A 24,717-nucleotide genomic window follows, 5' to 3' on the forward strand; every position below is an offset into this window, starting at 1 on the left:
GCGATTAAAAAAAAAAACTTTGTAATTTGGTTTATTAGGCAAATATGCCATTATCTGCATTCAAAAAATCTTTCCCCAAGTCTCCCTCCTCTCTCCTCTCTTATTCACTGCTCATTATCAGGAAATCTCGACTCTTTTACATCTGTCGAGCCCTGTGTAACCTATTGAGAGGGGAGGGGTAAGGAAGGAGATTCGTCGGCAGCAGAGAACAAAGGATTAAACGGTGGGAGCTGTGTGAAAGCTGGTATTCAGAGGTCAGAGAAGTCAGTGCTGACTGTCAGAGGAGATAGCCCGGTAATGTAGCTGTAAATTTAATTCTTTGTTGTCCTGTTTTGGTGCCTCATCTCCCTCCACCCTCCCCTCTCCATAGAGAACAATGAAGACGGGGGAGAGGTTCAAACTGCTTCTTCATGATAAAAATGCATTTTTCGGCTAATAAACCCAATTACAAAGTTTCTTAAAATTGCCTGTACTATTGATTTCTGCAAAAAATGTCAAATGTAAATGTAAAAGACAGTGACATCTCTAGTATAGGTTTATCTTAGTAGAAATTGTCTTTGTATTTCTACTCCCTGGCTTTTTCTGGTCATTTTTGCATTCTCACTCTGTTTTAATTTGGTTGGTATTCTAAAAGTTGAAGATGCTGTCCATTTTAGTACATACTTCATATATTTCACATAAGTCATTGTATTCTTAAGTCTCTGTATTCTTCTTCTGTTCCTCATAGAAACATTTTTCTTGTCACTTACATATGTCCCTACAGAGTCTAACACTTTTTATTCTGTGCTGACTGTGTCAGACTCTGACAGGACACGCCCCTTTGACAAGAGAATGGTAACACCCTGATGTCAATGTTTTCATACATTTCTATGAATAATAACAGAGTAATGACACTATATGCAGAGGAAAAACTCCCTGAATCAGCCTTGCAGCCCCTTCTTTCATCAAAGATTCAGACACATTGAACAAACATAAATTTGTAGTATCACAGTCGTCTATACCGACCACAGTATGGCATCAGCTATGGTAGCAGCCGCATAGTTCCCCAGCCAGCATCAGAAAATTCCCCATTCCATTACTCTGAACATGTCACGGTGGGGGCTGCTGGGGGTAAATCCCTCTTCATGAACACAGGATATGTCTAAATGGGCTCCAGCTGATAGCTGGGCATTCTCCAGGACTGTGGTTGTGTCCTAAAAGGGCCACTGCAGATTCCCATTCTGGAACTCTGGACATGTCACAATGTGTCCCAGTGAGCAGCTGGGCATTCCCCATCCCGGGACTGTGGATATGTCACAATAGAGGCACTGGAAATCCCCATCCTGGAACTCTGGATGTGTCACAATGGGGCCCAGCCAGCAAGTGCAGATTCCACATGTTCCGATTCACTGACAATAATCGTATGCCTTGATATGTATAAGACATTAATACAAGGTATAGTTTATACCAGTACTTCTCAAACGTATTCTACTGGAGCCTCACCCAGCAAAGCAAAAAGAATGCCTGGGCCTCACCAGACTGACCAAGAGGATGCTGGGGTCTCACTATCTGTGGTGGATATTTGTCTCCTGATCTCTGTATAACATTAAAATAAGTACAAAACGAGTCAATAATGTTCCTGAACCAGAGATTGTTGCAGCCAGGGAAAGGATTGTCCATTGTGTAGTCAATATTGTGACAACTGCCTCCCCTGCAACTAGGGGGCACCTCTTTGGTTTAGCCCTCCTCACCCATTGGTAAAGCAAAACAAGAAATACATGAAATGTTTCCATACCTTGCCTGAGCTTTTCCACCCATTGCAGAAACTGTAATTTGTTATATTCATGTATGATCTGTTCACTCAAGCTATTCTTGACGTGTTCCACGGTTATCACTTTAGGGTTAAAAGAAGATGGAGAAGAGCTGAAGGAGACTGAGAGCTATGAGTACGATTTAATAGGTGTCACTGTGCACACTGGTACGGCCGATGGGGGTCATTACTACAGCTTTATCAGAGACATTGTGAACCCACATGCTTATAAAAATAACAAATGGTAAGTTGTCAAATCCCTCCAGCACATACCCTATTGATGTTGGTGGTTTTATGGCAAATAATGTAATCCCTGTATCTTAGCTTCATCTAAGTAAGACCATGTTCATACACAGGCAGCTGAAATTACACCCCCATTTTTTCACGTGGTGGTGTCAATAATCCCAACAACATTGCGCGGCAATGAACACATGGGACGTGGTTTCTTCAGCATGCGTTGCCCAGCACATGTGAACCCGTCCTTAGATGAAACAAAGCATTACATCATACAACCCAAAGGCAGAGCCTTCTGGGAGAAGGCAGCCACATTTGCCCGATTCTGTCCCATTTTCTTTTAAGACAACTCCCTTTTTATAGGATGCATTCTCCATCAGTATGGAGGCATTTTTTGTGTCTTTTTTTCAGGAGCAATGAAGCATTACATGGCCACTATCAATGTCAGTACATCATTTTTTAACGTTTTAATTTCTGTCATTCTAGCAGAAAGGATGCTAAGTAGAAACCCCTTTAAAGCTAGTACACTATCCCAGCTTGAAGTCACTTCTGAAACCTTAAAGCTATGGGGCAGTGAAAACAAGTTGATCGGTAGATCCATAAAATGTCTGCATGACATTATAACAATATACCATAATCTACCATTTCTTTCTCCTAGGTATCTGTTTAATGATGCTGAGGTGAAGCCCTTTGATTCGGCTCAGCTGGCTTCAGAATGTTTTGGAGGGGAAATGACGGTAAGTTAAAAGCTATGTTCCCATTAATATGTGAACAATCCTCCTAAAAATAGCTATAATAGCGCTATAATTATTAACTTTGAAGCACATATTAATGCTGTTGAAAACTAGGAAATACACAAAGTGCTTCCAAAAATAATCCAAAGGATTACTGAGTTGTGGGTTTTCTGGGTCAGTGGCACTTTTTATACAATGCAGCATGTGATAGTGTTTTTTTTCCAGCTCAGTTCAAGGAATAAATGACACAAAAACTGCATCATGAAAGACAGTCTGTCTGAAGGAAACCTAAGGCTTTGTTCATACATGTGTTAGTTTTCTATTATAAGTGGAACCCACAACACCATGTCAGATTGATCTTGTGATCTAAGTGACTTTTTTAATGGGCCTGTGGTTCCCACCGTCGTGTGTGTGTGTGTATATGTATGTATGTGTGTATATATATAATATATATATATATATAATATGTATGTATGTATATATATACACAAAAACGAAATTCTGCAGCACACCAGCATGAGGTGAAAAAAAGTTGAAATTTATTGCATGTGGCAAAAAATAACAGAGAGGATGCAACGTTTCTGCCTTCTCACAAGGCCGTTATCAAGCATAATGAGGAGGGGCTAGTGACCATTAAATAGTGGAGTTAATTGGTGACATCATCAAATCATTAGAAAATGTAAACAATGGGTTGATATATAAAAATACATGATTAAAACAGATAATTCATAATATATACAAATCTCCATACTTTGGAGTGTGCAATGTGCATTGTGATCCATTGTGCTCCTTAGTGATCGTGACTTATCATATCAAAGCTCAATAAACATATAGCACTACATGACACGATCACTAAGGATGATATGTAGTGCTATATGTTTATTGAGCTTTGATATGATAAGTCACGATCACTAAGGAGCACAATGGATCACAATGCACATTGCACACTCCAAAGTATGGAGATTTGTATATATTATGAATTATCTGTTTTAATCATGTATTTTTATATATCAACCCATTGTTTACATTTTCTAATGATTTGATGATGTCACCAATTAACTCCACTATTTAATGAAGTCACTAGCCCCTCCTCATTATGCTTGATAACGGCCTTGTGAGAAGGCAGAAACGTTGCATCCTCTCTGTTATTTTTTGCCACATGCCATAAATTTCAACTTTCTCGTGCGTCTTATTGGGGGACACAGACACCATGGGTATAGGCTGCTGCCACTAGGAGGCTGACACTAAGAAAAAACAAACTAAGTCGGCCCCTCCCAGCAGGCTATACCCGCCCACTGGCACTGAGCTAATTCAGTTTAGCTTAGTGTCAGTAGGAGGCAGACGCAGGTCTGGTTACTCCAGACCAGTTTCTGCTTGTTTTTTCTTTGAATTGTTTAATTTTTCTTCCTAACAGGTTGGGGCACGGTGGGTCACTAAAGACTCGCCCTGATCCCCCCCTTATGCAACCAGGGCACAGAACCTAACTGGAAAGGGGCTGTTTACCCTAGGTTGCCACCGGCCGGACCCAGCGCCCAGGACACAGACTAGCCCTGCTGTCTGTTTGCTCCTTCATGCGGACTTGCACCGCCAGCCCCTGCCCGCCCAGCCTCCCAAAGTTGAGCGCGGCAGCGCGGCACAGTGCCGGCAGAAGATCCGTGGGACAGGTCAGTCAGCATCGGGGGTAAGTATATGCCTCCCCTGCTCTCTCTCTCTCCCCCTCCCATGGGCTATTCGGGTCCCCCGGTCCCCTCCTGCGGCCTGTGTATCTTCCGCCCGCCGCCCCTTCCCCATGCACCTCCAGCTCCCGGGTCCCCCGCGCTTTTTCCTCCCCTGCTGCGTTCCGGTCCTCCTGCCGTCACCGCATGCGGGGGTCGGGAACTGGGATGCCGTTTTTTAGGTGCTGGGTGCGGGGCCTCCTTTTTTCCTACGGACCGCGACTTCCGGGGTCCGGCCCGTGACTTCCGGTTCGCGGCCTCTTCTCCACGCGCGCGCCGCTCCTTCCTCTCCTCCTGTTTTTTTTGTATTACCCGCGCGCGGTCTTCTTCTCCCGCGCGGGCCAACGTCTGACGTCACTCCGCACGTGACGAGTCACTCCGCACGTGACGCGGCTTCTGTGCGGCCCGGTCGGTACGGCAGCCTGCAGACTGCGCAGCTCCACGGTCGGCAAGAGACCTCAGTCCGTGGGACTACAACCCCCAGCCTGTTTTCCTGGCCAGATTCTTCTGCCCATCCTGCCCTCAGCCGTCCTGTGCCCTGACCGGACCTCTGCCATTTTCCGGATTTGTTTCCTGGTAAGGTCTCTCTGGGACTATATGCCTGTTTTCTTCTGTTACTGTTCTGAGTTCTCACTGTGTGTATTCTGTTATTCTGCAGGCTTTGGTTATTTTCAGCCTCCAACAGCTGCCTGCCTGAAGGAATACACTAGCTGGCTGTGTTTTTTCTTACTAATATATATATATTTAGTTTTTCATTGCTCTCTCTTAAATTTTTTTCATTATGTCTGACTCAAGATCTGAATCCACACGCCGCCAGCATCCTCCTCCTTCCTCTGTTACCTACTATTTCTGTACGTCTTGTAACACTAAATCTGCTTCTGGCCACTCTCAGCCTCTCTGCGCTGCTTGTTCTATGCAGTCCTGTTCGTCTCTGTCCCCTGCTCAGGACCCCCCACCGGAGTCTGAGGAGTCTGCCCCGGCCTGGGCGCGCTCCCTCTGCCAGTCAGTGTTGCAGATGGCTCAGTTGTCTCAGTCTGTGGCGGCCGCCCTTGATCGCCTGTCTGCTTCTTCTTCAGTGCCTGCCCAGTCCCGCCCGGCGGCCAGTAGCGTCCGCCCCGGCAGGAGCCGCTCCCACAAGCGTCCTCGCCGTGCCTCTTCTCGCTCTTCCTCTGGCTCCCCTGGAACTAGCCTGGCACCTACGCATCTCTCTCCTAACAGGCGATCCCATTCGCCTGGAGATCTGTCGGATTCTGAGTTGGCTTCCAACTCTGATCCTGAGGATGTTTCCCCCGCGGCTTCCACTGTGGACAGCCTTGTGGCCGCAGTCCGCGATACTTTCCAGTTGAAGGATTCTCCGGACCCATCGCCCTCTGATAAGGTCTTTTTCCATAAAAGCGGCCACCGTGTCCGCAGCACTTTCCCCAGTCACAAGGAATTTGATGACCTGTTTTCCAAATTTTGGAAGACCCCAGACAAGCGTTTCTCAAAGCCTAAACACTTGTCGGTTCTTTATCCTTTCCCTGAAGACCTTGTGTCTCGCTGGTCAGGTCCACCTTCAGTGGATCCCCCGATCTCTCGGTTGACCAAGGTCACGACTCTTCCGCTGGACAATGCGTCGTCCCTTAAGGATTCCACTGACAGACGCACCGAGTCCTTAGCTAGGTCAGCTTTTGAGGCCTCCGGCTCCTCTCTCCTGCCCACACTTGCTTCCACTTGGGTGTCTAAGTCCATTTCAGTGTGGGCTAAGCAACTGAGGGACGGCCTTACTTCTGGCGTGTCGGCCGAGGACTTAGCCGACCTCGCCCAACAGATTCAGGACGCGGCTCAGTACCTCTGCTCGGCTTCTCTGGACGCTGCAGCCTGCTCGGCTTTTGCGTCGGCCAATATTGTAGCCATTCGCCGGTCTCTGTGGCTTCGTGAGTGGCGGGCTGACCAAGCTTCCAAGCGTTCTCTCACCAGTCTTCCTTTTGCGGGTTCTCGTCTCTTCGGGAAACGTCTGGATGACATAATTTCCGATGCCACGGGGGGGAAGAGTACCAATCTTCCCCAGCAGCGCCCCAAGCGTCAGGATTCCCGTCGCAAACCAGGCTCCTTTCGTTCCTTTCGGTCGCTTCCGCCGTCTCGCTACGGGAAAACTGCGGCCCCTCAGAACAAAAGGTCCAGTTTCTCCAAGAACCGTTCTTCCTGGCAGACGCGATCTGCCGCCTCCCGCCCCCCCTTTAAGCCTGGCACCTCCAAGCCCCCCTCCTCCTGAAGGTTTTCCCCCACCCGGATCTCCTCAGGTGGGTGGCCGCCTCCTGTTGTTCCAGGAGGTCTGGCTTGCGCATGTTCAGGACGCCTGGGTGCGAGAACTGATCTCACAGGGTTACAAGATCGAGTTTGTTTCCGTTCCCCGCGATCGTTTTTTCCTTTCTCGTCCCCCCAGGTCCCCTGCCCTGGCGGCCGGTTTTTTCCAGGCCATCCTTTCGCTCCTCTCAAAGGGAGTGATTGTTCGCGTCCCTCCTCTTCAACGGTTCCGCGGGTTCTATTCGAACCTATTCGTGGTTCCGAAGAAGGACGGTTCGGTACGTCCGATTTTAGACCTCAAGCGTCTGAATCGTCATGTCCGACTATCTCATTTCCGGATGGAGTCCCTGCGCTCTGTGATCGCATCTCTGGAGCCGGGCGAGTTTCTCTCTTCAGTGGATATTCAGGACGCGTATCTTCATGTGCCGATTTTTCCTTCTCAACAACGTTTCCTGCGTTTTGCAGTGGGGGAAGAGCATTATCAGTTCGTGGCTCTCCCGTTCGGCCTGGCTTCGGCTCCGCGGGTTTTCACGAAGACCATGGCGGCTGTCATGGCTCTTCTTCGGGCTCGTGGTGTCTCAGTAACCCCTTACTTGGACGACATACTCGTCAAAGCCCCATCTGAGGACCAGAATTTAGAGAGCCTCCAGATCACCCTGGATACGCTCTCACGCTTCGGTTGGCTGCTCAACCGCCCCAAGTCCTCCCTGATCCCTGCCCAGTCCATTGTTTTTCTGGGAATGCGTTTGGATTCAGTGCAAGCCCGCGTTTTCCTTCCAGAGGAAAAGTTGCAGTCCCTTCAGGTCGACATCAGAGCTCTTTGCAGCCACCGCCCTGTGTCCATACGTTCCTGTATGAGGGTTCTGGGGAAGATGGTGGCGTCTATGGAGGCGATCCCTTTTGCCCAGTTTCATTCCCGCCCCCTGCAGCTCTTCCTGCTGTCACGGTGGGACAAGTCACTCCCCTCTCTAGATCGGAGGGTGAAACTACCGGCTCGCCTCCGTCGAGACCTTCAGTGGTGGCTGCGGTCTCCGAGCCTCTCTCTGGGTCGCTCTTTTCTTCCCATTCATTGGCAAATCGTGACCACCGACGCCAGCCTGCGGGGCTGGGGAGGGGTTTGGAACGATCTGACGGTTCAGGGAACCTGGTCGTCCAAGGAAGCTTGCCTCCCCATCAACATCCTCGAGCTGCGGGCGATTCGTCTCTCCCTTCTGCACTGGCAGACACAGCACCGCGGTCTCCCCGTTCGGGTGCAGACAGACAACGCCACTGCAGTTGCTTATGTGAATCATCAGGGCGGAACCCGCAGCAAGGCCGTCATGATGGAAGTGGCGCTGATCCTCTCCTGGGCGGAGGAAACCGTGCTTGCCTTGTCCGCTGTTCACATCCCGGGTGTGGACAATTGGATGGCCGACTATCTGAGTCGCGCACGTGTGGATCCAGGGGAATGGACCCTGCATCCCGAGGTGTTCTCCCAGATCTGTCGCAGGTGGGGGACACCGGATGTGGATCTGATGACGTCTCGCTTCAACCACAGACTGCCGAAGTTCGTCTGCCGGACGCGGGACCCTCTGGCTCTGGCCTCGGACGCCTTGGTGATTCCCTGGCATCGGTTCAGCCTCCCTTACATCTTTCCTCCTCTCCCGCTTCTGCCGCGGGTGGTGAGAAAAATAAGGTCGGAAGGAGTTCCGGTAATCCTCGTGGCCCCGGACTGGCCACGGCGCGCCTGGTACACGGATCTCGTGAACCTCGCCGCCGACTTCCCCTGGCGTCTACCAGACCGGCCAGATCTTCTCACTCAAGGACCACTCTGCCACCCGCGTTTAGCCACGCTACGTTTGACGGCGTGGCTATTGAAACCTGGATTCTGAAATCACGCGGTTTCTCTGATGCGGTCATCAGGACCATGATCAGGGCCCGGAAGCCTGCATCGGCGAAAATTTATTATCGTTGTTGGAGGGCCTACCTCCGTCATTGTGAGGCCTGTTCTGCGCCACCACTTCCCTTTTCTCTGGCACGACTCCTTGCCTTCCTCCAGGCAGGCCTGGACGCTGGATTATCCCTGAGCTCTCTTAAGGGCCAGGTCTCTGCCCTTTCAGTTTTTTTCCAGAGACCCTTGGCGTCAGTTCCCCAAGTCAGGACTTTTCTCCAGGGAGTGGCGCACATTGCACCTCCTTATCGGCACCCAGTTCCCCCGTGGGATCTGAACCTTGTCCTGGATGCTCTGCAGTCTCCTCTGTTTGAGCCCCTCCGAGATGTACCTTTGGCCATCTTGTCCTTTAAGGTGGTTTACCTGGTGGCGGTTACGTCTCTCCGGCGGATTTCGGAATTGGCAGCTCTTTCCTGCCGTCCTCCCCTGCTGGTGTTGCACCAGGACAAGGCGGTTCTTAGGCCCGTGGCTTCCTTCCAGCCCAAGGTGGTTTCCCCTTTCCACCTCAACGAAGATATTGTTCTTCCCTCTTTCTGCCCGGCCCCCTCTCATCCAAGGGAGCGCGCACTCCACAAGCTGGATGTGGTTCGCGCCCTGCGCATCTATCTCTCCAGGACAAAGTCTCTTCGGCACTCGGACTCACTCTTCGTCATCCCTGAAGGTCCTCGACAGGGGTCAGCGGCGTCTAAGGCGACCCTGGCCCGCTGGGTCCGCTCCGCCATCGCTCAGGCTTACCGGAGTAAGGGTAAGTCGCCCCCGTTCCGGATTGCAGCTCACTCGACTCGTTCGGTTGGGGCTTCCTGGGCCATCCGTCATGGGGCCTCAGCTCTTCAAATCTGCAAGGCCGCCACGTGGTCCTCGCTGCACACCTTTTTGAGGTTTTACCGTGTGGACACTTTTGCATCGGCCGATGCGAGTCTGGGCCGCAAGGTCTTGCAGGCGGCAGTGGCTTCTTCCTCTTCTTAGCTCCACTCTGTCTCTTCCCACCCAAGGGACTGCTTTTGGACGTCCCATGGTGTCTGTGTCCCCCAATAAGACGCACGAGAAAGGAGGAGTTTTTACTCACCGTAAACTCTCTTTCTCGTAGTCTTCATTGGGGGACACAGCACCCACCCTCTGTCTGTCTTAAGGTTGCCTGTTGGCCTGTGTTTTCAGATTTTGAGTGTGGACTGTTTTCTTTCTGTTTGTTTCGGTTCCTCCTACTGCTTTTTCACTACTGAATTAGCTCAGTGCCAGTGGGCGGGTATAGCCTGCTGGGAGGGGCCGACTTAGTTTGTTTTTTCTTAGTGTCAGCCTCCTAGTGGCAGCAGCCTATACCCATGGTGTCTGTGTCCCCCAATGAAGACTACGAGAAAGAGAGTTTACGGTGAGTAAAAACTCCTCCTTTTTTTCACCTCATGCTGGTGTGCTGCGGAATTTCGTTTTTGTATCTATTGGGATCCCTAGCCAAGGGACTTACTCTGTACAAGCACCCGCTACTTGGATTCGGAAGTGCGGCTTCTCTCCTGTCTCTATAGATATAGATATAGATATAGATATATATATATATATATATATATATATATATATATATATATATATATATATATATATACACACACACACACTCACCCGCCACTTTATTAGGTACACCATGCTAGTAACGGGTGGTCTTCTGCTGCTGTAGCCCATCTGCCTCAAAGTTGGATGTACTGTGCGTTCAGAGATGCTCTTCTGCCTACCTTGGTTGTAACGGTTGGCTATTTGAGTCACTGTTGCCTTTCTATCAGCTCGAACCAGTCTGCCTATTCTCCTCTGACCTCTGGCATCAACAAGGCATTTCCGCCCACAGAACTGCCGCTCACTGGATGTTTTTTCTTTTTCGGACCATTCTCTGTAAACCCTAGAGATGGTTGTGCGTGAAAATCCCAGTAGATCAGCAGTTTCTGAAATACTCAGGCCAGCCCTTCTGGCACCAACAACCATGCCACGTTCAAAGGCACTCAAATCACCTTTCTTCCCCATACTGATGCTCAGTTTGAACTGCGGGAGATTGTCTTGACCATGTCTACATGCCTAAATGCACTGAGTATATATATAAAATTATTTATTTTTATTTTTTATTTTTTTTTGGATTTTACATATTTCATTATTTTTTCTTATTTTTGTTAGTATTAGATATGAGCCAAATCACAGTAATAATGAAGCGAGTCACTTAATTGTCTCTGAAATCCGCTCATAAGCCCGCTGCCTTTTAACTCACTGCCGCTCTTCCCCGGGTGCCTGGAAAGCTGAATGCAGTCCTAGGACACTTCTCCCAGTTTCCCAAGACTGTATCCAGCTTTTCCCAGCACCTATGGATGAGAGTCAAAAGGCAGCAGGCTGATAAGCAGACTACTGACATAATGAAGCGACTCACTTGGTTATTCTGTAAATTGGCTCATCTCTAGTTAGTATAACTCCTCATCTGTATATGTAACATAACATGCAATTCAGTTGTCTTTTTAGTAAAACTTACTTTTTCTTTTGCCCGTAGACAAAGACCTATGACTCTGTAACAGACAAATTTATGGACTTCTCTTTTGAAAAGGTATGTAAGGAATGATGTATGTATTAAGTAAATGATGCAGAAATTTTTCAAGGAAGGCGTCAGGCAAAATTGATACGGTTCAAAAATGAAGGCCCTATTAGATATTTGGCTGTGACACAGGGCAATAATAGAGTGTAATAGAGCCCATAGTGCTGGTACAGAGGGTGAGGGGGCAATACTCAGGGATTTGAAGAACACCAAAAAGATCATACTCCGCCCTTCTGGAACTGCACATTTGCATATACACTATAAGCTTATCCAGGAGTTTCCTCTCATCACCTTGAACCACGGGTCATTGTAGTGGTACCCGGCAGGTTCTTCAAATCCCACTAGCCATTTTACCTTTTTGGATATACAGAGAGATCTATTCATCAAGGCCGCAAAAGAGCATACAGAAGCCACCGGGACAGCCTACATTTATCTGTGGTTTAGGCAGCATGAAAGTGATGACATGCTCACTTTAGAGGGGGTTTCCAGCCATTTTTTATTTTTATTTACAGCAGGAATAATATCTGGTCAGTAATATCTGACCATTGGCTATCAGACACTTTCCACAGTGTCTGCATACATAGTTAACAAAGCCAGAAGCAGACGACACATTATGTTGTTGTGTCAGTCCGCTTTGAAGTTGACGTGTTCATATGATGCACATGCCTGAATATGGTTTGTCCAACCTCTGCTTTTCCATCTTCACGAACTTCTTTTGTATCAATCATAGCAAAAAAAAAGTAACAGAACATGAAAAATGTGTATTTCATAAATCCCCCACTGTGATGCCCACGGTTTTCTCCTGCTGGGTTTAATTTCCATACCAGAAGCGTTGCTGTGCTGTGCATATTAGATATTTTACTGACTGTTTCATTTCTTGGAACAGCCCAGCTTTCTAGTGCAGGGGAGTCAGACAGGTAGCCCTTGAGCTGTTGTAAAACTACATTTCCCATTATGCCTGGACAGACAAAGCATTGTGTTTGGCTGTTCAGGCAAGATGGGAATTGTAGTTGTTAAACAATTAAAGGGTCACTGTCTGATATCCATGTTCTAGTGGGTTCAGAAGACAAACAGAAGACAAATATTAAGGGAAATTGAGGTCATTTTTTTTTTTTTTTTTTGGTAAATTTTGTTTTTAATTATGACCAATGGTGGTGGCCAAGCAAAGCCATGCTTCGGAGCAGCTGCATTTCCAGACGAGTGGTAGGAGCTGCCAATACTTGATGATTATGATTAATATTATTCATTTCAACCCTTTGTAGACCCACAGTGCATATATGCTGTTCTATAAACGTGTGGAACCAGAGGAGGAAACCAGCAAAGAAGTAAAGTTTGATGTTTCTTCAGAACTTCTCGAGGCATGTAATCTTTAATATGATTTATGCGCTATTACTCTGAAGCGTACAGATCCATTTTTGTTTTGTAAATGTACCAGTTTTATTTTTAGTTTGCTAGAAAGTAGCCATTTACACCATCAGTTCTTGGTTATGAAGCATATTACTACAGCAAAATTAACATTTATGACCTATATTTTTTTGCAGTGGATTTGGCATGACAACATGCAATTTCTACAGGACAAGAATATATTTGAGCACACATATTTTGGGTAAGCATTGTTGTATGGAAGACATTACTTTATGTTCTCAACGGCTACCTAAACAGAACTCAACTTTTTTTCTTAATTTCTTAGGTTTATGTGGCAGCTGTGCAGCAGTATCCCAAGCACGTTACCAGACCCCAAAGCAGTATCACTCATGACTGCTAAGGTAAAGTTCTGTGTGTACAAGCAATACACATGCATGCCTGTTTTTGTACTAGTAACCTAGAAATGATGAGATCATAATTGGCTGATACATTGCAGGCACATATGTGTCTCATTCACTGAAAGCACTGCAGGGTTAGCTGTGCTTGGACGTATCCCAGGCCTCCAGTATTCATCCTCCATTGCGTAGTAAAGCTTAGTCTAATACACTGTACTCTGCAAAGGGCCACAACATGTTTTTAAAGTGGAATCCTACGGGCACCATACCCCTCTTCATCTGAATTTATACTAGGCTCAAAATGAGTCTTAGGGTCCTATTCCACCAGCCGATGGGGGCCCGATCAATAATGTAAACAAGTGCCGATCTGCTAGATTGGCCATTGTTTGCTGGGCCTATTACACGGGCCCGGTAATCGTTTAGCTAGGGCTGCAGGCACATCGTTACCAATGTTCTTGCAGCCCTTGTTTAAACACCATACTTTACCTAAACATGTTGCAGGGCTTCTTCTGCGCTCCTTCTGCCTCCAGGTCCCACTGGCAACAGCAGCTTCGGTGCGCTCAGCCAGTCACTAACCGCGGCTGTCCTGGCCAGTGATTGGTTGAGAGGTCTGTCAGCTAAGAGAGGCTGCACCGAAGTTGCTGCTGCGCGCAGGACCAGGAGGAAGAAGGAGCACAAGAGAAGCCCTGCAACATGCTAGGTAAAGTCTGCTGCTTGTGAAATTGTCAGTCGCCTGCCCCGCATAGCTATTTGACGCAGCAATGCGCGGTCGGTGCCGATGATTTTAGGTTTGAACCTAAATAAATCGTGTCATCGGCTGATCATTGTCTCTATTCGACGGAGCAATATGATTCACCCGATTACCCCTGTGGGAATAGGACCCTAACTCAGATCACTCCCATTCTTTAAACGGGTTGCAGGATTAGAAAAAGCACAGCTACTTTTCTTTTATTTCCCAAAAACCACCCCTCTCGCCTGTCGCCAGCTCCAATAGAATTGAGCTGCAAAACAACACCCAAACTACAGGCCAAGAGCAGTGTTGTTTTCTAGAAGAACACAGCCATGATTTTCTAAGCTTGGAAACCCTGTCGCCAGCTTGGAAGGTGAAACTGCTGGCACTGTGATGTAGGTCATTTAATATACATTCTATACATGTGCATGATATGTGTCTGTACAATAGGGTTTTAGATAGGAGGAGTTTTTACTCACCGTAAACTCTCTTTCTCGTAGTCTTCATTGGGGGACACAGACACCATGGGTATAGGCTGCTGCCACTAGGAGGCTGACACTAAGAAAAAACAAAACAAGTCGGCCCCTCCCAGCAGGCTATACCCGCCCACTGGCACTGAGCTAATTCAGTAGTGAAAAAGCAGTAGGAGGAGCCGAAATAAAGATAAAGGAAAAAACAGTCCACACTCAAAATCTGAAAAAAACACAGGCCAACAGGCAACCTTAATCAGACAACAGAGGGAGGGTGCTGTGTCCCCCAATGAAGACTACGAGAAAGAGAGTTTACGGTGAGTAAAAACTCCTCCTTTCTCGTGCGTCTTATTGGGGGACACAGACACCATGGGACGTCCAAAAGCAGTCCCTTGGGTGGGAAGAAACAGAGTGGAACTAAGAAGAGGAGGAAGCCACTGCTGCCTGCAAGACCATGCGGCCCAGACTCGCATCGGCCGATGCAAACGTGTCCACACGGTAAAACCTAGAAAAGGTGTGCAGCGAGGACCACGTGGCGGCCTTGCAGAGTTGAAGAGCTGAGGCCCCATGACGAATGGCCCAGGAAGCCCCAACCGAACGAGTCGAGTGAGCTGCAATCCGGAACGGGGGCGACTTACCCTTACTCCGGTAAGCCTGAGCGATGGCGGAGCGGACCCAGCGGGCCAGGGTCGCCTTAGACGCTGCTGACCCCTTTCGAGGACCCTCAGGGATGACAAAAAGAGAGTCCGAGTGTCGAAGAGACTTTGTCCTGGAGAGATAGATGCGCAGGGCGCGAACCACATCCAGCTTGTGGAGCGCGCGCTCCCTTGGATGAGAGGGGGCCGGGCAGAAAGAGGGAAGAACAATATCTTCGTTGAGGTGGAAAGGTGAAACCACCTTGGGCTGGAAGGAAGCCACGGGCCTAAGCACCGCCTTGTCCTGGTGCAACACCAGCAGGGGAGGACGGCAAGAAAGGGCTGCCAGTTCCGAAATCCTCCGGACAGACGTAACCGCCACCAGGAAAGCCACCTTAAAGGACAAGATGGCCAAGGGCACCTCCCGGAGGGGCTCAAACGGAGGAGACTGCAGAGCATCCAGGACGAGATTCAGATCCCACGGGGGAACTGGGTGCCGATAAGGAGGTGCAATGCGCGCCACTCCCTGGAGAAAAGTCCTGACTTGGGGAACTGACGCCAATGGTCTCTGGAAAAAAACTGAAAGGGCAGAAACCTGGCCCTTAAGAGAGCTCAGAGCTAAGCCTGCTTCCAGGCCTGCCTGAAGGAAGGCCAGGAGTCGCGCCAGAGAAAAGGGAAGTGGAGGCGCAGAACAGGCCTCACAGTGACGGAGGAAGGCCCTCCAACAACGATAATAAATCTTTGCCGATGCAGGCTTCCGGGCCCTGATCATGGTCCTAATGACCGCATCAGAGAAACCGCGTGATTTCAGGATCCAGGTTTCAACAGCCACGCCGTCAAACGTAGCGTGGCTAAACGCGGGTGGCAGAGTGGACCTTGAGTGAGAAGATCCGGCCGGTCTGGTAGACGCCAGGGGACGTCGGCGGCGAGGTTCACGAGATCCGTGTACCAGGCGCGCCGTGGCCAGTCCGGGGCCACGAGGATTACCGGAAGTCCTTCCGACTTTATTTTTCTCACCACCCGCGGCAGAAGCGGGAGAGGGGGAAAGATGTAAGGGAGGCTGAACCGACGCCAGGGAATCACCAAGGCGTCCGAGGCCAGAGCCAGAGGGTCCCGCGTCCGGCAGACGAACTTCGGCAGTCTGTGGTTGAAGCGAGACGCCATCAGATCCACATCCGGTGTCCCCCACCTGCGACAGATCTGGGAGAACACCTCGGGATGCAGGGTCCATTCCCCTGGATCCACCCGTGCACGACTCAGATAGTCGGCCATCCAATTGTCCACACCCGGAATGTGAACAGCGGACAAGGCAAGCACGGTTTTCTCCGCCCAGGAGAGGATCAGCGCCACTTCCATCATGGCGGCCTTGCTGCGGGTCCCGCCCTGATGATTCACATAAGCCACTGCAGTGGCGTTGTCTGTCTGCACCCGAACGGGGAGACCGTGGAGCTGTGTCTGCCAGTGCAGAAGGGAGAGACGAATCGCCCGCAGCTCGAGGATGTTGATGGGGAGGCAAGCTTCCTTGGACGACCAGGTTCCCTGAACCGTCAGATCGTTCCAAACCCCTCCCCAGCCCCGCAGGCTGGCATCGGTGGTCACAATCTGCCAATGAACGGGGAGGAAGGAGCGACCCAGAGAGAGGCTCGGAGACCGCAACCACCACTGAAGGTCTTGGTGGAGGCGAGCCGGTAGTTTCACCCTCTGATCTAGAGAGGGGAGTGACCTGTCCCACCTTGACAGCAGGAAGAGCTGCAGGGGGCGGGAATGAAACTGGGCAAAAGGGATCGCCTCCATAGACGCCACCATCTTCCCCAGAACCCTCATACAGGAACGTATGGACACAGGGCGGTGGCTGCAAAGAGCTCTGATATTGACCTGAAGGGACTGCAACTTGTCCTCTGGAAGGAAAACGCGGGCCTGTACTGAATCCAAACGCATTCCCAGAAAAACGATGGACTGGGCAGGGACCAGGGAGGACTTGGAACGGTTGAGCAGCCAACCGAAGCGAGAGAGCGTATCCAGGGTGATATGGAGGCTCTCTAAATTCTGGTCCTTGGATGGGGCTTTGACGAGTATGTCGTCCAAGTAAGGGGTTACTGAGACACCTCGAGCCCGAAGAAGAGCCATGACAGCCGCCATGGTCTTCGTGAAAACCCGCGGAGCCGAAGCCAGGCCGAACGGGAGAGCCACGAACTGATAGTGCTCTTCCCCAACTGCAAAACGCAGGAAACGTTGATGAGGAGGATAAATCGGCACGTGAAGATACGCGTCCTGAATATCCACCGAAAAAAGAAACTCGCCTGGCTCCAGAGATGCGATCACAGAACGCAGGGACTCCATCCGGAAGTGAGATAGTCGGACGTGACGATTCAGACGCTTGAGGTCTAGAATCGGACGTACCGAACCGTCCTTCTTCGGAACCACGAATAGGTTCGAATAGAACCCGCGGAACCGTTGAAGAGGAGGGACGCGAACAATCACTCCCTTCGAGAGGAGCGAAGGGATGGCCTGGAAAAAACCGTCCGCCAGGGCAGGGGACCTGGGGGGACGAGAAAGGAAAAAACGATCGCGGGGAACGGAAACGAACTCGATCTTGTAACCCTGTGAGATCAGTTCTCGCACCCAGGCGTCCTGAACATGAGCAAGCCAGACCTCCTGGAACAACAGGAGGCGGCCGCCCACCTGAGGAGATCCGGGTGGGGGAAAACCTTCAGGAGGAGGAGGGCTTGGAGGTGCCAGGCTTAAAAGGTGGGCGGGAGGCGGCAGATCGCGCCTGCCAGGAAGAACGGTTCTTAGAGAAACCGGACCTTTTGTTCTGAGTGGCCGCCGTCTTTCCGGAGCGAGACGGCGGAAGCGACCGAAAGGAACGAAAGGAGCCTGGTTTGCGACGGGGATCCTGACGCTTGGGGCGCTGCTGGGGAAGATTGGTACTCTTCCCCCCTGTGGCATCAGAAATAATGTCATCTAGACGTTTCCCGAAGAGACGAGAGCCCGCAAAAGGAAGACTGGTGAGAGAACGCTTGGAAGCGTTGTCAGCTCGCCACTCACGAAGCCACAAAGACCGGCGAATGGCTACAATATTGGCCGACGCAAAAGCCGAACAGGCTGCAGCGTCCAGAGAAGCCGAGCAGAGGTACTGAGCCGCGTCCTGAATCTGTTGGGCGAGGTCGGCCAAGTCCTCGGCCGATACGCCAGATGTAAGGCCGTCCCTCAGTTGCTTAGCCCACACTGAAATGGACTTAGACACCCAAGTGGAGGCAAGTGTGGGAAGGAGAGATGAGCCAGAGGCCTCAAAAGCTGACTTAGCTAAGGACTCGGTGCGTCTGTCAGTGGAATCCTTAAGAGACGACGCATTGTCCAGCGGAAGAGTCGTGACCTTGGTCAGCCGAGAGATCGGAGGATCCACTGAAGGTGGACCTGACCAGCGAGACACGAGGTCTTCGGGGAAAGGATAAAGAACCGACAAGTGTTTAGGCTTTGAGAAACGCTTGTCTGGGGTCTTCCAAAATTTGGAAAACAGGTCATCAAATTCCTTGTGACTGGGGAAAGTGCTGCGGACACGGTGGCCGCTTTTATGGAAAATGACCTCATCAGAAGGCGATTGGTCCGGAGCATCCTTCAACTGGAAGGTATCGCGGACTGCGGCCACAAGGCTGTCCACAGTGGAAGCCGCGGGAGAAACATCTTCAGGATCAGAGTTGGAAACCGACTCTGAATCCGACAGATCTCCAGGCGAATGGGATCGCCTGTTAGGAGAGAGATGCGTAGGGGCCAGGCTAGTTCCAGGGGAGCCAGAGGAAGAGCGAGAAGAGGCACGGCGAGGACGCTTGTGGGAGCGGCTCCTGCCGGGACGGACGCCACTGGCTGCCGGGCGGGATTGGACGGGCGCTGAAGAAGAAGCAGACAGGCGGTCGAGGGCGGCCGCCACAGACTGAGACAACTGAGCCATCTGCGACACTGACTGGCAGAGAGAGCGCGCCCAGGCCGGGGCAGACTCCTCAGACTCCGGTGGGGGGTCCTGAGTAGGGGACAAAGACGAACAGGACTGCATGGAGCAAGCAGCGCAGAGAGGCTGAGAGTGGCCAGAAGCAGATTTAGTGTTACAAGACGTACAGAAATAGTAAGTAACAGAGGAAGGAGGAGGATGCTGGCGGCGTGTGGATTCAGATCTTGAGTCAGACATAATGAAAAAGTAAATATATATCTATATATATATTAGTAAGAAAAAACCAGCCAGCTAGTGTATTCCTTCAGGCAGGCAGCTGTTGGAGACTAAGAAGTAACCAAAAAAGCCTGCAGAATAACAGAAAAACATACAGTGAAAAACTCAGGACAGTAACAGAAAACACACAGGCATAAGAGTCCCAGAGAGGCCTTACCAGACAAATCCGGAAAGAGGCCGAGGTCCGGTCAGGGCACAGGACGGCTGCTGAGGGCAAGATGAGCAAAAGAAGCTGGCCAGAAAACGGCAGGCTGGGGGCTGTAGTCCCACAGAATGAGGGCTCTTGCCGACCGAGGAGCTGCAGTCTGCTGTACCGACCGGGCTGCACAGGAGCGCGTCACGTGCGGAGCGACGCGTCACGTGCGTGATGACGTCAGGTGTTGGCCCGCGCGGGAGAGAAGACCGCGCGCGGGAAATACAAAAAAAAGACCGGGAAGAGCGGCGTGCGGGCAGAAGAGGCCGCGAAACCGGAAGTCACGGGCCGGACCCCGGAAGTCGCGGCCCGTAGGAGAAGAGGAGGCCCCGCACCCGGCACCTACAAAGACCGGCATCCCAGGACCCGACCCCCGCATGCGGTGACGGTAGGAAGACCGGAACGCCGCAGGAGAAGAGGACGCGGGGGACACGGGAGCCGGACGCGCATGGGGGAGGGGGCGGCGGGCGGGGGCGGCGGGCGGGTGGGCAGGCAACAGAATAGGCCGCTGGAGGGGACTGGGGGACCCGAAAAACCTACGGGAGAGTCCGGGGCCACGAGAGAGAGCCGGGGAGGAACTACTTACCCCTTTGAAGCCCAAAGATCTTCTGCCGGCACTGTGCCGCGCTGCCGCGCGCAACTTTGGGGGGCTGGGCGGGCAGGGGCTGGCGGAGCAAGTCCGCATGGAGGAACAAGCAGACAGCAGGGCTAGTCTGTGTCCTGGGCGCTGGGTCCGGCCGGTGGCAACCTAGGGTAAACAGCCCCTTTCCAGTTAGGGTCTGTGCCCTGGTTGCATGAGGGGGGGATCAGGGTGAGTCTTTAATGACCCACCGTGCCCCGACCTGTAAAAAGAAAAGTTAAATTCACAGAAAAAAATACAAGCAGAAACTGGTCTGGAGCAACCAGACCTGCGTCTGCCTCCTACTGACACTAAGCTAAACTGAATTAGCTCAGTGCCAGTGGGCGGGTATAGCCTGCTGGGAGGGGCCGACTTGTTTTGTTTTTTCTTAGTGTCAGCCTCCTAGTGGCAGCAGCCTATACCCATGGTGTCTGTGTCCCCCAATAAGACGCACGAGAAAGTAACCTTTGTTTGCAGCTTGTGCTCTTTGTAAACTAAGTATCTGAAGGCATTGGGGCATCACATAGCAACTTTTGTTATCTCTCAGCATTCACACCTCTCGCTGCTTGAAGCACGCCTCCTGGCTAATGATTGACAGCTAACGTCTTAATTAAGAGGGCTGTCAATCAGGCAGGAGGCGTGCTTCCAATGGGGGGAGAGTTGGATGCAGGGAGGCGCTGTGTAACGCCCCAGTGACTTCAACTACTTTATTTTAATACAGCGCAGGCAGCAAACATAGTTTATTATCTGAAAACCTAAAAAAATCAGACACACACATCCCAGACTTGTATTAAATGGCCTACATCACACTACCAGCACTTAAAAAAAAAAAAAAAAAAAAAAAAAAAAAAAAAGTTGCTGACAGGTTCATAGGTGAGGGGGGTTATAGTAGAATTACGTTCTTGATTAAAGCTGATGCTAATTCACATCTTTTCCTCCTACAGCTTAGTACCTCATTTGTTTTGGAGACGTTCATTCATTCAAAAGAGAAGGTATTTTTCATGCTGCCTGTTTTATGTGTATTGTTCACATTACAGATGTTATTTGCTAAACACAATGCAAACATAACTATGTTTTACATAATGTTTGTTGCGTAATGGGCCAAACTAGTTATTAAGTATGTTGTATCAGGGGTAGCAAATATTGGGCATCATAGAGTTTAAACCACCTGAACTTTCTGATGATTTTTTAAATTCATTCATTTTTTTTATTTCTTTTGTTGGCCCTCTACATATTACACACGGGTATTATATGTACTGTATGAGTTTATTCTCCAATCTGGTTTTATATATTTGAGAAATCTAGTTAATAGAGCAGATACGGCCATAGCTTTCCCTTCCTCCCTAGTAACCCCCCGCACGCTTGTATGATTCTAACAATCTTTGTTGCTCTGTTGGTGCTGTCAGTCAACAAAGAAGAATCAGGATTGGAGAATACTGGGGAGGAAGGTAAGAAACAGAGAGAGGGGTACTCTCCAAATAGCATTCATAGCCACCTTAGTTGAGGCCTATTATGATGTTTATGTAAGCACGTGCCTCCTTGGGCCAGTACCCCGTTCTCTTCCTCCAGTTCAGAATTTTTATAACATTTTGTCCTCTAGTTATTTGCACACCAGATCGCCTGAACACTTGCTTATGGTATACTCCATGTTCCCTACAAGCGTTAACCAAAAAGAGTGTTTTTGCAATTTGTTGACTAAGTCTGTATGTAAGGTTAAGCACAGGGGATATTCATCACATGGTTAAGAATAGGATAGACCATGAGTCTCCAAACTGAGGCCCTCCAGCTGTTGCAATACTACATTTCCCATCATGCCTGGACAGCCAAATCCAAAGCTTTAGTCGTCCGGTCATGTTGGGAGTTGTGGTTTTGGCAACAGCTGGAGAGCCACATATTGGAGACCCATGGGATAGACCATTAACGTATGGTCAGTGGACGGCCAGCTGTGAGGACCCCAACCATAAACGGGTTGACGGCACAGCAGCTTTCCTGTGAGTACTAGGAACCATTCATTGTTATATAGGTGCAGTGTCTCCTCCTTATGTGAACTCTTGCCTGTATAATGATTCAGCCAAGTAACCGCTGTTAAAACCTCAGTGTTTTTTATATCCCTTTTGGCTTTATTACCTAACATTTACTGACTATTTCCAGCTAGAAGTATGGCCATATCTCTTACCATAAGTGAAGGTGTTGCTTCATAGAGCCTCTGGACCTTCTGGTGTACCGATATGTCATGGGTGCTTAAAGTGACACTGTCACCCTCTTTGTGCATTCTGACATCTCTACACAGGTGTAAACGGTAAATTTAGCGTTTTTCATACCTTATTTCATATCATACGTCATGGTGCTTGTTCAAGTAAAAAGTGTCTTTTTATCAACTGCAGATTGTATTAAGTGGGTGTGGCCTCGCTGCATTAGTGCCACTTAGCCCCGCCCGCAACTGCACCGTCAGCCCTGCACAGTCAGATGACCTTTCGGCCAGCCTGTTCCAATGGTCGGCCAGGGGCGGGGCCAATTGTGGGCGGGGCTAAGTGGCACTAGTGCCGCGAGGCCCCGCCCACTTAACACAATCTGCAGTTGATAAAAGATGACTTTTTACTTGAACAAGCACCATGACGTATGATATAAAATAAGATATAAAAACCGCTAAATTTACCCTTTACACCCTTTAAGGTGTTCGTACTTCTCACTTGTAAGAAGTTTGTTTAAATGGGTTCTCCAATTAAAACCTGCTTGGATAGGGGACCACAGCTGGGGGACGATCTGGAGATCGCTGGGGGCACCTGAGGATCGCTGAGGTCGGACCCCCCTGAAATCTTAATTGTCTGCTGTGGATAGGGGACAAGTAAGTTTTAATTGGAAACCCCCTCTAATATTTAGTTATTAATTTAAGGAGATGATGCCCCATGTTTGTGACAGGCATGTCTATCAAAGCCACTTCAGATAATTTAAAGGGAACTATTTTTTCTTGTTTGGTTAGAGAGAGAGCTTTCAGTTAACGCCAACAGGGCATGCGGAAGCCACTAGAGAGACCGCCTTTATGACATGTGGTTCGGGCAACATGAATCTAATATTTGGTTCCATTTATGTCCTCCATTAATGATTGGCAGCCATTCTGTGTAAATGTGCACACACAGCTTATATGAAGCAGTGGTTATGCCAATAAGTAGAGAACCTTTTCCCTCAAATGTATAATGTATCCATTCAGTTTCCCCATCTGTATAACACATGTCCCACAGATCAGACAAGTTACCTACATTAAGTATACAAAACCAGCTGGGAGGTGGCAGTGTGGAGCTTGTGCCCACAGAGAATGGAGGTCATAGTACAAGGGAATATTATAGGCATCAGGCTAGACAGGTGGGAGAACAGCACAGGGGCATTGGCCATAGAAACATATCAGACTTCAAGTTACATTGTGATCAGACAGGATAAAGTATTCCTAAGATTCTATATAAGAGTTCTGTATGTGATAAGAAATGATCCAGCTCTGTAATGTATGTGCATATAAAGACAAATATAAGGTTATATGCAGTGTATTACAGACATCTATTTATTTTAAATATAATGTCTTATCTTCCTCTGTTTAGCCCACAATGCTTCAGTGGATTGAGCTACTGACAAAGCAGTTTAACAATAGCCAGGCGGCCTGTGAGGTAAGTTACTTACTATATAACTACACTGTATACCACAATGTGACATTTCAGCTGCGCTGACCTCTTGTTCTTGTCTTGTATCCCAGTGGTTCTTGGACCGCATGGCTGATGATGACTGGTGGCCAATGCAGATACTGATCAAGTGCCCGAATCAGATTGTCAGACAGGTGAGGCAAAAATGTGAATAACTTAGGGCCCTATTATATGGGGTAATTATTGGCTTAACAAGTTAAAGATCAGTCGATGATTGTTTTTGATGAGTCAACGCTAATCAATCATTGGTAGTTGGCCATACACCTTCTCATACGCAGGGACACGTGGTCAACCACTCATAATTTTTTTGATGGGTCAAAGCTACTTGATCATTAACCGCCTGGGACAGTATTGGCTGATGGCAACAGATTGCTGTGTAGTCATGTATTAAGCTCTGATCTAGGAGATTGGCATACTTAGCTGCTCAGACCATGTAATACAGCCCATACCAGTCTCTTTGGTGACTATGGGGAAGTCACTTGAAAAATGTGAGAATTTTCATATCCTGTCTTTAGTTTGGTTGTGGGTTTTCCAGCTTAGTTCCATTGAAGTGAATGGAGCTACATTGCAATACCACACACAACCTGAGGACAGGGGTGGTACTGTTTTTGCAAGAAAGTATCTGTGCTTTTTCTAATCCTGCATAACCCCTTTAAATGTGTGTTTTCTTCTTGCCATAGATGTTCCAGCGTCTCTGCATCCATGTTATTCAGAGGTTGCGATCAGCACATGCTCACCTGTACCTGCAGCCTGGCATAGAAGATGGGTAAGTGTATTGGGGGATTATTTCTGTAGTCAAATCCTTTTCCAGTGACATACAAGGTGTTTAATGAGCAGTCAGTTCATTTGTATTTATGTAATGACACTATGGCAAAATATTCTGCGCCTATTGATGTATGAGCTGAATTTCTGTTAAATGTTAGATGGTAACATTTATTCTCTTGCTTTATTGTCTAGCTCTGATGACATGGATGGGCCTGTAGAGGATATTGGAAGCCGCTCCTGTGTTACTCGGTTTGTGAAAACATTGCTGTCGATAATGGAGCACGGAGTGAAACCTCACAGCAAGCACTTGACTGAGTACTTTGCCTTTCTTTATGAGTTTGTCAAAATGGGCGAGGAAGAGGTAATTATATTTTGTGTGTATCATCTCC

At 49.2% G+C, this 24,717-nt stretch overlaps 1 protein-coding gene across 4 annotated transcripts in view; it reads left to right on the top strand.

Annotated features, from left to right (window-relative positions):
* USP34 (ubiquitin specific peptidase 34) overlaps positions 1-24,717 on the top strand; it is a 129,344-nt gene that overhangs the window by 84,651 nt on the left and 19,976 nt on the right. For all 4 annotated transcript variants that reach the window (XM_069955088.1, XM_069955087.1, XM_069955086.1 and 1 more), the window contains 11 exons: positions 1,880-2,033; positions 2,682-2,760; positions 11,204-11,257; positions 12,508-12,603; positions 12,787-12,851; positions 12,936-13,011; positions 20,819-20,866; positions 23,465-23,530; positions 23,617-23,697; positions 24,244-24,329; positions 24,521-24,689. In XM_069955088.1, coding sequence (XP_069811189.1) covers positions 1,880-2,033; positions 2,682-2,760; positions 11,204-11,257; positions 12,508-12,603; positions 12,787-12,851; positions 12,936-13,011; positions 20,819-20,866; positions 23,465-23,530; positions 23,617-23,697; positions 24,244-24,329; positions 24,521-24,689 — 974 coding nt within the window. The remainder of the gene's footprint in view (positions 1-1,879; positions 2,034-2,681; positions 2,761-11,203; positions 11,258-12,507; positions 12,604-12,786; positions 12,852-12,935; positions 13,012-20,818; positions 20,867-23,464; positions 23,531-23,616; positions 23,698-24,243; positions 24,330-24,520; positions 24,690-24,717) is intronic.

This window comes from Dendropsophus ebraccatus, chromosome 15, assembly GCF_027789765.1.
Source record: "Dendropsophus ebraccatus isolate aDenEbr1 chromosome 15, aDenEbr1.pat, whole genome shotgun sequence".
NCBI classification, from domain to species: domain Eukaryota; kingdom Metazoa; phylum Chordata; class Amphibia; order Anura; family Hylidae; genus Dendropsophus; species Dendropsophus ebraccatus.